General features: G+C 46.9%; 1 protein-coding gene across 2 annotated transcripts in view; it reads left to right on the top strand.

The window, feature by feature from the left end:
• LOC121560069 (exocyst complex component 6B-like) overlaps positions 1 to 13,509 on the top strand; it is a 119,369-nt gene that overhangs the window by 58,240 nt on the left and 47,620 nt on the right. Inside the window, exon 14 of one of the 2 annotated variants that reach the window (XM_045215120.1) lies at positions 10,628 to 10,657. The exons of the other annotated variant lie outside the window; for it this stretch is intronic. Within the exon in view, the coding sequence (XP_045071055.1) occupies positions 10,628 to 10,657 (30 nt within the window). The remainder of the gene's footprint in view (positions 1 to 10,627; positions 10,658 to 13,509) is intronic. 2 annotated transcript variants of the gene reach the window in all.

Here is a 13,509-nt window from a genome sequence, read left to right as displayed (position 1 = left end):
CAAGCATTCCATAAGTGTCAAAGGCTTTTATTGACAATTATATTAAGTTTATGCAAAGAGTCAATATTTGCAGTGTTGACCCTTCTTTTTCAAGCCCTCTGCAATCCGCCCTGGCATGCTGTCAATTAACTTCTGGGCCACATCCTGACAGATGGCAGCTCATTCTTGCATAATCAATGCTTGGAGTTTGTCAAAATTTGTGGGTTTTTGTTTGTCCACCCGCCTCTTGAGATCGACCACAAGTTCTCAATGGGATTAAGGTCTGGGGAGTTTCCTGGCCATGGATCCAAAATGTTGATGTTTTGTTCCCCGAGCCACTTAGTTATCACTTTTGCCTAATGGAGGTGCTCCATCATGCTGGAAAGGCATTGGTCGTCACCAAACTGTTCTTGGATGGTTGGGAGAAGTTGCTGTCGGAGGATGTGTTGGTACCATTCTTTATTCATAGCTGTGTTCTTAGGCAAAATTGTGAGTGAGCCCACTCCCTTGGCTGAGAAGCAACTCCACACATGAATGGTCTCAGGATGCTTTACTGTTGGCATGACACAGGACTGATGGTAGCGCTCACCTTGTCTTCTCCGGACAAGCTTTTTTCCGGATGCCCCAAACAATCGGAAAGGGGATTCATCAGAGAAAATGACTTTACCCCAGTCCTCAGCAGTCCAATCCCTGTACCTTTTGCAGAATATCAGTCTGTCCCTGATGTTTTTCCTGGAGAGAAGTGGCTTCCTCGCTGCCCTTCTTGACACCAGGCCATCCTCCAAAAGTCTTCGCCTCACTGTGCGTGCAGATGCACTCACACCTGCCTGCTGCCATTCCTGAGCAAGCTCTGCACTGGTGGTGCCCCGATCCCGCAGCTGAATCAACTTTAGGAGACGGTCCTGGCGCTTGCTGGACTTTCTTGGGTGCCCTGAAGCCTTCTTCACAACAATTGAACCTCTCTCCTTGAAGTTCTTGATGATCCGATAAATGGTTGATTTAGGTGCAATCTTACTAGCAGCAATATCCTTGCCTGTGAAGCCCCTTTTGTGCAAAGCAATGATGACGGCACGTGTTTCCTTGCAGGTAACCATGGTTAACAGAGGAAGAACAATGATTTCAAGCACCACCCTCCTTTTAAAGCTTCCAGTCTGTTATTCTAACTCAATCAGCATGACAGAGTGATCTCCAGCCTTGTCCTCGTCAACACTCTCACCTGTGTTAACAAGAGAATCACTGACATGATGTCAGCTGGTCCTTTTGTGGCAGGGCTGAAATGCAGTGGAAATGTTTTTTGGGGATTAAGTTCATTTTCATGGCAAAGAGGGACTTTGCAATTAATTGCAATTCATCTGATCACTCTTCATAACATTCTGGTATGCAAATTGCAATCATAAAAACTGAGGCAGCAGACTTTGTGAAAATGTATATTTGTGTAATTCTCAACTTTTGACCACGATTGTACAGTAATACCTAGCTAAATGCTTGTTTCTAGCTCCAACAGTTCAGTAATACCTAGCTAAATGCTTGTGTTTCTAGCTCAAACAGTTCAGTAATACCCCGTCTCGTTCCCCCATTTCACCTAATCTCACCTCTGAGTGGTGTGAGGTGGAGAGGTGGAGAGGAGAGTTGAGAGAGGTACCACGCTGAGGGGTCCCGTTCAACAGGAAAGATCTGTAAAAACCCGGTACAACGCTGGCATTATGTGTCTCACGCTGGGAATTAGGTCTCTGATGCTTTAGGTTGGCCCTTCTGGTTCCTATGTCTTGACCCCAGGCCCCCCCGTGACACACACACACACACCCTTTTAAGAGGAGAAATCTGGTACAGCGCCGGCATTGTGTCCCGCACTGGTATTATGACAAAGTCTTTGGTACACACACCTCGCGCTGGTGCCCAGGTCCTGACCTATGGCCCTCGTGACACACCGCTCATAAACACACTGATCCTAAACTGACCCGTTGACAACTGTTACGGAGAGAGAGAGAGAGAGGTCACCATGACCACTGTTACCGAGAGAGAGAGAGAGGTCACCATGACCACTGTTACAGAGAGAGAGAGAGGTCGCCATGACAACTGTTACGGAGAGAGAGAGGTCCCCATGACAACTGTTACGGAGAGAGCGGTCACCATGACAACTGTTACGGAGAGAGAGAGAGAGAGGTCCCCATGACAACTGTTACAGAGAGAGAGAGGTCCCCATGACAACTGTTACGGAGAGAGCGGTCGCCATGACAACTGTTACGGAGAGAGAGAGAGGTCCCCATGACAACTGTTACAGAGAGAGAGAGGTCCCCATGACAACTGTTACGGAGAGAGCAGTCCCCATGACATAGCAGCTTTGCGTGTGAACTAGAGGTCTTCACAGGTCCATAAAGTTGGACCCGTTCCGAAATGGATCTGTGGCTTTCCCACCTGACCCGATATGCATATACAGTACCGGTCAAAAGTTTAGACACACCTACTCATTCCAGGGTTTGTCTTTATTTTTACTATTTTCTACATTGTAGAATTATAGTGAAGACATCAAAACTATAAAATAACACATATGGAATTAAACAAATCGTGGACGTAGGTCGGGGTGCCTTGCAAGGATACGACAGCGAGCGAGTCAATCATTTGAAAATAAATTAGATTACCTAATTACGGTTATCCTACAAACGGGACATTAAAAACTGTAATATCTTATTTTTCACCGAGTCGTGGCTGAACAACGACATGGACAACATACAGCTGAAGGGATATACGCTACATCGGCAGGATAGAACGGCTGACTCCGATAAGACAAGGGGTGGCGGTCTGTGTATATTTGTAAACAACAGCTGGTGCACAAAATCAAATACTAAGGAAGTCTCAAGGTTTTGCTCGCCTGAGGTAGAGTACCTTATGATAAGCTGTAGACCACACTATCTACCAAGCGAGTTTTCATCTATATTTTTCATAGCTGTCTATTTACCACCACAAAAGATTGCACTCAATAAGCTGTATAAGGCCATAACTAAACAGGAAAACGCTCATCCAGATGCAGCGCTCCTAGTGGCCGGGGACTTTAATGCAGGGAAACTTAAATCCGTTCTACCTAATTTCTACCAGCATGTTAAATGTGCAACCAGAGGGAAAAAAACAAACTCTAGACCACCTTTACTCCACACACAGAGACGCATACAAAGCTCTCCCTCACCCTCCATTTGGCTAATCTGACCAGAACTATATCCTCCTGATTCCTGCTTATAAGCAAAAACTAAAGCAGGAAGCACCAGTGACTTGGTTAATAGAAAAGTGGTCAGATGACGCAGACGCTAAGCTACAGGACTGTTTTGCTAGCACAGACTGGAACATGTTCCTTGATTCTTCAGATAGCATCTGTAATACCAGCATGTTTCAAGCAGACCATCATAGTCCCTGTGCCCAAGGACACTAAGATAACCTGCCTGAATGTCTACCGACCCGTAGCACTGACGTCTGTAGCCATGAAGTGCTTTGAAAGGCTGGTCATGGCTCACATCAACACCATTATCCCAGAAACCCTAGACCCACTCCAGTTTGCATACCGCCCAAACAGATCCACAGATAATGCAATCTCTATTGCACTCCACACTGTCCTTTCCCACCTGGACAAGAGGAACACCTACGTGAGAATGCTATTCATTGACTACAGCTCAGCGTTCAACACCATAGTGCACTCAAAGCTCATCACTAAGCTAAGGATCCTGGGACTAAACACCTCCCTCTGCAACTGGATCCTGGACTTCCTGACGGGCCGCCCCCAGGTGGTAAGGTTCGGTAACAACACATCTGCCACGCTGATCCTCAACACGGGGGCCCCTCAGGGGTGCGTGCTCAGTCCCCTCCTGTACTCCCTGTTCACCCATGACTGCATGGCCAGGCACGACTCCAACACCATCATTAAGTTTGCCCACGACACAACAGTGATAGGACTGATCACCGACAACGATGAGACAGCCTATAGGGAGGAGGTCAGAGACCTGGCCGTGTGGTGCCAGGATAACAACCTCTCCGTCAACGTGACCAAGACAAAGGAGATGATTGTGGACTACAGGAAAAAAAGAGGACTGAGCACGCCCCCATTCTCATCGACTGGGCTGTAGTGGAACAGGTTGAGAGCTTCAAGTTCCTTGGTGTCCACATCACCAACGAACTATCATGGTCCAAACACACCAAGACAGTCGTGAAGAGGGCACGACAAAGCCTATTCCCCCTCAGGAGACTGAAAAGATTTTGCATGGGTCCTCAGATCCTCAAAAAGTTCTACAGCTGCACCATCGAGAGCATCCTGACTGGTTGCATCACCGCCTGGTATGGCAACTGCTCGGCCTCCGACCGCAAGGCACTACAGAGGGTAGTGCGTACGGCCCAGTACATCACTGGGGCCAAGCTTCCTGCCATCCAGGACCTCTATACCAGGCGGTGTCAGAGGAAGGCCCTCAAAATTGTCAAAGAAGGCCCTCAAAATTGTCAAAGACTCCAGCCACCCTAGTCATAAACTGTTCTCTCTGCTACCGCACGGCAAGCGGTACCGGAGCGCCAAGTCTACGTCCAAAAGGCTTCTCAACAGCTTGTATACCCAAGCCATAAGACTCCTGAACAGCTAATCATGGCAACCCGGACTACTTGCACTGCCCCCCCACCCCCTATTTTTACGCTGTTTATTATTTATGCATAGTCACTTTAACTCTACCACATGTACACATTACCTCAATTACCTCGACTAGCCGGTGCCCCCGCACATTGACTCTGCACCGGTACCCCCCTGTATATATAGCCTCCCTACTGTTATTTTATTTTACTTCTGCTCTTTTTTTCTCAACAATTTTTTGTTGTTTTATTTTACTTTTTTACTAAAAAATAAATGCATTGTTGGTTAAGGGCTGTAAGTAAGCATTTCACGGTAATGTCTACACCTGTTGTATTCGGCGCATGTGGCAAATACGATTTGATTTGACCTATAATAATATATACAGTACCAGTCAAAAGTTTGGACACACCTACTCATTCCAGGGTTTGTCTTTTATTTTTACTATTTTCTACATTGTAGAATAATAGTGAAGACATCAAAACTATGAAATAACACATATGGAATAATGTAGTAACCAAAAAAGTGTAAAACAAAATATATTGTTATATTTGAGATTCATCCCAAACCATCTCAATTGGGTTGAGGTCGGGTGATTGTGGAGGCCAGGTCATCTGATGCAGCACTCCATCACTCTCCTTCTTGGTCAAATAGCCCTTACACAGTCTGGAGGTGTGTTGGGTCATTGTCCTGTTGAAAAACAAATGTCAGTCCCACTAAGCGCAAACCAGATGGGATGGCGTATCGCTGCAGAATGCTGTTGGAGCCATGCTGGTTAAGTGTGCCTTGAATTCTAAATAAATCAGTGTCACCAGCAAAGCACCCCCACACCATAACACCTCCTCCTCCTCCATGCTTTACGGTGGGAACTACACATGCAGAGATCGTCCGTTCACCCACACCACATCTTACAAAGACACAGCGGTTGGAAGCAAAAATCTCAAATTTGGACTCCATACCAAAGGACACATTTCCACTGGTCTAATGTCCATTGCTCGTGTTTCTTAGCCCAATCAGGTATCGTCGTCTTATTGGTGTCCTTTAGTAGTGGTTTCTTTGCAGCAATTCGACCATGAAGGCCTGATTCACACAGTCCCCTCTGAACAGTTGATGTTGAGATGTGTCTGTGACTTGAACTCTGTGAAGCATTTATCCTCTGCAGCAGAGGTAACTCTGGGTCTTCCATTCCTGTGGCGGTCCTCATGAGAGCCAGTTTCATCATAGCGCTTGATGGTTTTTGCGACTGCACTTGAAGAAACGTTCAAAGTTCTTGAAATGTTCCATATTGACTGACATTCATGTCTTAAAGTAATGATGGACTGTCGTTTCTCTTTGCTTATTTGAGCTGTTCTTGCCATAATATGGACTTGGTCTTTTACCAAATAGGGCTATCTTCTGTATACCCCCCCCTACCTTGTCACAACACAACTGATTGGCTCAAACGCATTAAGAAGGAAAGAAATTCCACAACTTAACTTTTTAGAAGGCACACCTGTTAATTGAAATTACATTCCAGGTGACTACCTCATGAAGCTGGTTGAGAGAATGCCAAGAGTGTGCAAAGCTGTCATCAAGGCAAAGGGTGGCTATTTGAAGAATCTCAAATATAACATATATTTTGATTTGTTTAACACTTTTTTGGGTACCTACATGATTCCATATGTGTTATGTCATAGTTTTGATGTCTTCACTATTATTCTAAAATGTAAAAAAATAGTACAAATAAAGAAAAATCTTTCAATGAGTAGGTGTGTCCAAACTTTAGACTTGTAGTGTGTGTGTGTGTATATATATATATATATATATACACTGCTCAAAAAAATTAAGGGAACACTAAAATAACACATCCTAGATCTGAATGAATGAAATAATCTTATTAAATACTTTTTTCTTTACATAGTTGAATGTGCTGACAACAAAATCACACAAAAATGATCAATGGAAGTCAAATTTATCAATCCATGGAGGTCTGGATTTGGAGTCACCCTCAAAATTAAAGTGGAAAACCACACTACAGGCTGATCCTACTTTGATGTAATGTCCTTAAAACAAGTCAAAATGAGGCTCAGTAGTGCGTGTGGCCTCCACGTGCCTGTATGACCTCCCTACAACGCCTGGGCATGCTCCTGATGAGGTGGCGGATGGTCTCCTGAGGGATCTCCTCCCAGACCTGGACTAAAGCATCCGCCAACTCCTGGACAGTCTGTGGTGCAACGTGGCATTGGTGGATGGAGCGAGACATGATGTCCCAGATGTGCTCAATTGGATTCAGGTCTGGGGAACGGGCAGGCCAGTCCATAGCATCAATGCCTTCCTCTTGCAGGAACTGCTGACACACTCCAGCCACATGAGGTCTAGCATTGTCTTGCATTAGGAGGAACCCAGGGCCAACCGCACCAGCATATGGTCTCACAAGGGGTCTGAGGATCTCATCTCGGTACCTAATGGCAGTCAGGCTACCTCTGGCGAGCATATGTAGGGCTGTGCGGCCCCCCAAAGAAATGCCACCCCACACCATGACTGACCCACCGCCAAACCGGTCATTGCTGGAGGATGTTGCAGGCAGCAGAACATTCTCCATGGCGTCTCCAGACTCTGTCACGTCTGTCACATCTGCTCAGTGTGAACCTGCTTTCATCTGTGAAGAGCACAGGGCGCCAGTGGCGAATTTGCCAATCTTGGTGTTCTCTGGCAAATGCCAAACGTCCTGCACGGTGTTGGGCTGTAAGCACAACCCCCACCTGTGGACGTCGGGCCCTCATACCACCCTCATGGAGTCTGTTTCTGACCGTTTGAGCAGACACATGCACATTTGTGGCCTGCTGGAGGTCATTTTGCAGGGCTCTGGCAGTGCTCCTCCTGCTCCTCCTTGCACAAAGGTGGAGGTAGCAGTCCTGCTGCTGGGTTGTTGCCCTCCTACGGCCTCCTCCACGTCTCCTGATGTACTGGCTTGTCTCCTGGTAGCGCCTCCATGCTCTGGACACTACGCTGACAGACACAGCAAACCTTCTTGCCACAGCTCGCATTGATGTGCCATCCTGGATGAGCTGCACTACCTGAGCCACTTGTGTGGGTTGTAGACTCCGTCTCATGCTACCACTAGAGTGAAAGCACCGCCTACATTCAAAAGTGACCAAAACATCAGCCAGGAAGCATAGGAACTGAGAAATGGTCTGTGGTCACCACCTGCAAAACCAGTCCTTTATTGGGGGTGTCTTGCTAATTGCCTATAATTTCCACCTGTTGTCTATTCCATTTGCACAACAGCATGTGAAATTTATTGTCAATCAGTGTTGCTTCCTAAGTGGACAGTTTGATTTCACAGAAGTGTGAATGACTTGGAGTTACATTGTGTTGTTTAAGTGTTCCGTTTATTTTTTTTGAGCAGTGTGTGTATATATATATATATATATATATATATATATATATATATATATATATTTATTTGTTTTTTTGTTGAACAAAGACCTGTTCCGAATGTACCAGAGGACAGTCAGACCCGTTCCGAAAAGTCCCGTGGAAAAACCAGACCCAAACAGAGCCGTGCTGGTTCGGAGCCGAGAGACCCGTTGACATCCCAGAGTAGAAAGGGAGGGAGAAAGAAACCTCCAACTGGGCACGATCCATGATCCACAGTTACATGTGGTTAAAACCTGCCTTTTAACAAATTACACAACTTTTCATTGTGTTTCGATGTGTAGCATATTCAAAACATTATATTTGTTTTGTCTTGTTTTTACTTTCCTAAAACAATTGTCCACCTCACGGTTCAGCTGTCGGAGATTTGAGGACTAAATGCTTCAGGGCATTGCATGTATACTCCTATAGGCTTAGGTGTCCACTGTATGATATTAATATAAAAATATACATTTAAGGAAGAGAATCTTAGGCCTATAGAACTGCCTATTTTTTTACCTAATTAAAAAGACAGTTTAATTTAACCAACGAAAATGTATCAACAAAATGAAACAAAACACTTTTTTTGCATATATAAAGAACTGGTTTAGATTATTAAATAGGCCTACAATAATTACAATGAAAACAGATGATGATAAATACAAAAATTAAAGAAATACAAGTTAGAAAATTGCATCAAACCTGAATAGCGAGTTGCACACAGTCCATTTGGCTGCACCAAAGTTTTTCTCATCTTTGTCCACTAACATTCCCCTCATAGGCTTCTTTTCACTCTTTCGCCTCAAACTTCCTTTTTACTTCCCTGAAAAAGGCCTCCATCTTCACCATCAATAGTGACCTAGGCCAGCGCTCCTTTCACTCACACACTCTCTCTCTCTCTCTCTCTCTCTCTCTCTGTCTCTGTCTCTGTCTCTGTCTCTGTCTCTGTCTCTGTCTCTGTCTCTGTCTCTGTCTCTGTCTCTGTCTCTGTCTCTGTCTCTGTCTCTCTCTCTCTCTCTCTCTCTCTCTCTCTCTCTCTCTCTCTCTCTCTCTCTCTCTCTCTCTGTCTCTGTCTCTGTCTCTGTCTCTGTCTCTGTCTCTGTCTCTGTCTCTGTCTCTGTCTCTGTCTCTGTCTCTGTCTCTGTCTCTGTCTCTGTCTCTGTCTCTGTCTCTGTCTCTGTCTCTGTCTCTGTCTCTGTCTCTGTCTCTGTCTCTGTCTCTGTCTCTCTCTCTCTCTCTCTCTCTCTCTCTCTCTCTCTCTGTCTCTGTCTCTGTCTCTGTCTCTGTCTCTGTCTCTGTCTCTGTCTCTGTCTCTGTCTCTGTCTCTGTCTCTGTCTCTCTCTCCCTCTCTCTCTCTCTCTCTCTCTCTCTCTCTCTCTCTCTCTCTCTCTCTCTCTCTCTCTCTCTCTCTCTCTCTCTCTCTCTCTCTCTCTCTCTCTCTCGCTCTCGCTCTCGCTCTCGCTCTCGCTCTCGCTCTCGCTCTCGCTCTCCTCAGAAGGAGGCGCACGTGACGTGAGAAGCCGGAACCAGTTTCAGCTGGACATAAACTATACGTTTTATTGTGTTGCAATTGGCTGACACGGTTAAGAAGCTCACGCAGTTCTCATCGACTCACACACATTATATTCACAGAGGACGGGTCCAGTCGGTAAATGCATTTTAATTGCACCTACCCGAGACTCGTGGCGCTTATATCAGACCCGACCCAGATTCCGAGCTCAAAGTAGACATTTACGACCAGGACCCGCACGGGACCCGGGGTCTGATCTCTGAATTTCGGGTCTGTTGAACCCGTGAAGACCTCTACTGCCTGCGCATGTGAGAGTGTGTTTGTGAACTTTACAACCCCCTGACTCTTCCACACACAGAGACGATCCACACACACATCAGTATACACACACACACACACACACACACACACATCACTCACACTCGCACACCTCCTCCCTCTACCGCGACCAGCCGCATGCGCAGACCAGCTGGCTGGAGTGAGAGACAATAAAAACTGCTTCTAGTACCATCAGACTGTTGAACAGCTTCTATTACCATCAGACTGTTGAACAGCTTCTATTACCATCAGACTGTTGAACAGCTTCTATTACCATCAGACTGTTGAACAGCTTCTATCACCATCAGACTGTTGAACAGCTTCTATTACCATCAGACTGTTGAACAGCTTCTATTACCATCAGACTGTTAAACAGCTTCTATTACCATCAGACTGTTGAACAGCTTCTATTACCATCAGACTGTTGAACAGCTTCTATTACCAGACCATCAGACTGTTGATCAGCTTCTATTACCATCAGACTGTTGAACAGCTTCTATTACCATCAGACTGTTGAACAGCTTCTATTACCATCAGACTGTTGAACAGCTTCTATTACCATCAGACTGTTGAACAGCTTCTATTACCATCAGACTGTTGAACAGCTTCTATTACCATCAGACTGTTGAACAGCTTCTATTACCATCAGACTGTTGAACAGCTTCTATTACCATCAGACTGTTGAACAGCTTCTATTACCATCAGACTGTTGATTAAACTTTGATTTGATGAGATTGAGAACGCGGTTTGACCACAGATTTTTTTTTGGGGGGGGACTACTCCCAAATGACCTTTCACCCTTGACCCCCTACTTGCTCTCTTTCTCGTAGGGTAGTGCCATAGAACACGCCAGACTGCCGGTAAGTACAGTTACTGAGCGTAACCCGACCACGGAGCATGAGCGTGATGCACGGTCGCCGGGTTTTGTCAAGAATACATGTATGGACTGGCTGGCTGGCTGGTGTTGCTCTAACTCATTCAGATGGACAGACACTTTGTTTGATTGATTGATTGATTGATTGACAGCCCCTTAAAGTCTGAACAAGATTCGGATTGGTTGACAGCTCCTGAAGTCTGAAAGAAATTCTGATTTGAGTGATTGAAGAGTGAAAGAGTTTGCGCTGAGGTTGCACTCCCCTTAACAGGCTGAGGTTGCACTCCCCTTAACAGGCTGAGGTTGCACTCCCCTTAACAGGCTGAGGTTGCACTCCCCTTAACAGGCTGAGGTTGCACTCCCCTTAACAGGCTGAGGTTGCACTCCCCTTAACAGGCTGAGGTTGCACTCCCCTTAACAGGCTGAGGTTGCACTCCCCTTAACAGGCTGAGGTTGCACTCCCCTTAACAGGCTGAGGTTGCACTCCCCTTAACAGGCTGAGGTTGCACTCCCCTTAACAGGCTGAGGTTGCACTCCCCTTAACAGGCTGAGGTTGCACTCCCCTTAACAGGCTGAGGTTGCACTCCCTTAACAGGCTGAGGTTGCACTCCCCTTAACAGGCTGAGGTTGCACTCCCCTTAACAGGCTGAGGTTGCACTCCCCTTAACAGGCTGAGGTTGCACTCCCCTTAACAGGCTGAGGTTGCACTCCCCTTAACAGGCTGAGGTTGCACTCCCCTTAACAGGCTGAGGTTGCACTCCCTTAACAGGCTGAGGTTGCACTCCCCTTAACAGGCTGAGGTTGCACTCCCCTTAACAGACTGAGGTTGCACTCCCCTTAACAGGCTGAGGTTGCACTCCCCTTAACAGGCTGAGGTTGCACTCCCCTTAACAGGCTGAGGTTGCACTCCCCTTAACAGGCTGAGGTTGCACTCCCCTTAACAGGCTGAGGTTGCACTCCCCTTAACAGACTGAGGTTGCACTCCCCTTAACAGGCTGAGGTTGCACTCCCCTTAACAGGCTGAGGTTGCACTCCCCTTAACAGGCTGAGGTTGCACTCCCTTAACAGGCTGAGGTTGCACTCCCCTTAACAGGCTGAGGTTGCACTCCCCTTAACAGGCTGAGGTTGCACTCCCTTAACAGGCTGAGGTTGCTCTCCCCTTAACAGGCTGAGGTTGCACTCCCCTTAACAGGCTGAGGTTGCACTCCCCTTAACAGGCTGAGGTTGCACTCCCCTTAACAGGCTGAGGTTGCACTCCCCTTAACAGGCTGAGGTTGCACTCCCCTTAACAGGCTGAGGTTGCACTCCCCTTAACAGGCTGAGGTTGCACTCCCCTTAACAGGCTGAGGTTGCACTCCCCTTAACAGGCTGAGGTTGCACTCCCCTTAACAGGCTGAGGTTGCACTCCCCTTAACAGGCTGAGGTTGCACTCCCCTTAACAGGCTGAGGTTGCACTCCCTTAACAGGCTGAGGTTGCACTCCCCTTAACAGGCTGAGGTTGCACTCCCCTTAACAGGCTGAGGTTGCACTCCCCTTAACAGGCTGAGGTTGCACTCCCCTTAACAGACACCTTTTTAACTTTTGGAAGTCGGCTTTGTCCCAAATGTTATTATTTTTCCTATATAGTTCACTATAATAGTGACTATATATATTTCACCGTGTTGGCAATAGGGGGCCGTTTGGGACACATGGTCTGTGATTAACGCCGGGTCCCAATTTGCTCACAAATAACTACCCCTTCCCCTTGGCCCTAACTCTTCCACAACACTTTGTGTTTTGACCACTGAATGGATTGACCCCCTGGTTTTGCTGACTCCTTTTTGACTGGCATGCCCTTGGTTAACATCGCCTGAAGAGTGAATAACATTGCTCTGAAGTTGGACCCTTCCTTACTGACCCCCCCCCATTTTGGTAGCAAAATCTCTAGTGGCACAGCTAGCACTGCAATGCAGTGCCTTAGACCACTGTGCCACTTGGGAGACACCTTCGGGAGACACCCTACTACTATAGACACCCTACTACTATAGACACCCTATTACTATAGACACCCTACTTAGTCACCTAGCTCGGTGCAGCCGTTCTTACTGGTCATCAAAAGGCTCATTAAACACACAGATATACCTCCATTAGAGAGATGGAGGGGGGAAAGGAAGAGATGAAGGCTGTCCTTTTTTCATGTAGATCTCTTCCTCTGTCAAACTTCCCCTCCCCTTCTCTGTCAATCTTCCCCTCCCCTTCTCTGTCATCCTTCCCCTCCACTTCTCTGTCATCCTTCCCCTCCACTTCTCTGTCAACCTTCCCTCCCCTTCTCTGTCATCCTTCCCCTCCCCTTCTCTGTCAACCCTCCCCCCTTCTCTGTCAACCTCACCCTCCCCTTCTCTGTCAACCCCCCCTCCCCTACTCTGTCAACCTTCCCCTCCCCTTCTCTGTCAACCCCCTCCCCTTCTCTGTCAACCCCCTCTCCCCACTCTCTCTCCCCTCTCTCTCCCTCCCTCTCTCCCCTCTCTCTCCCTCCCTCTCTCCCCACTCTCTACCTCCCCACTATCTCTCTCCCTCCCCCTCTCCCCACTCTCTCGCTTCCTCCCCCTCTCCCCACTCTCTCCCTCTCTCCCTCCCCCTTCTCCTGACCTGTGAAAGACATATAATCATAATCGCCACATCTTAATCACAACCTAGTTTATTTATCACTACTCTGTTGACTTTTTAGTTATTCTAATCTGTATCATGTTTTATAATCAACCTTGAATTATATCACCAGAATATAGTGTGTAAACGTTTTCAGTTTTTATAGCGTGTTGTGACCAAAATGCAGAAGTCCTTAGCGCAAACAGCCCATTC

The sequence above is a fragment of the Coregonus clupeaformis genome, unplaced genomic scaffold (assembly GCF_020615455.1).
Source record: "Coregonus clupeaformis isolate EN_2021a unplaced genomic scaffold, ASM2061545v1 scaf0372, whole genome shotgun sequence".
Lineage (NCBI taxonomy): Eukaryota > Metazoa > Chordata > Actinopteri > Salmoniformes > Salmonidae > Coregonus > Coregonus clupeaformis.
The sequence above is the reverse complement of the archived record's forward strand: the minus strand, read 5'-3'. Positions and strand labels throughout refer to the sequence as shown.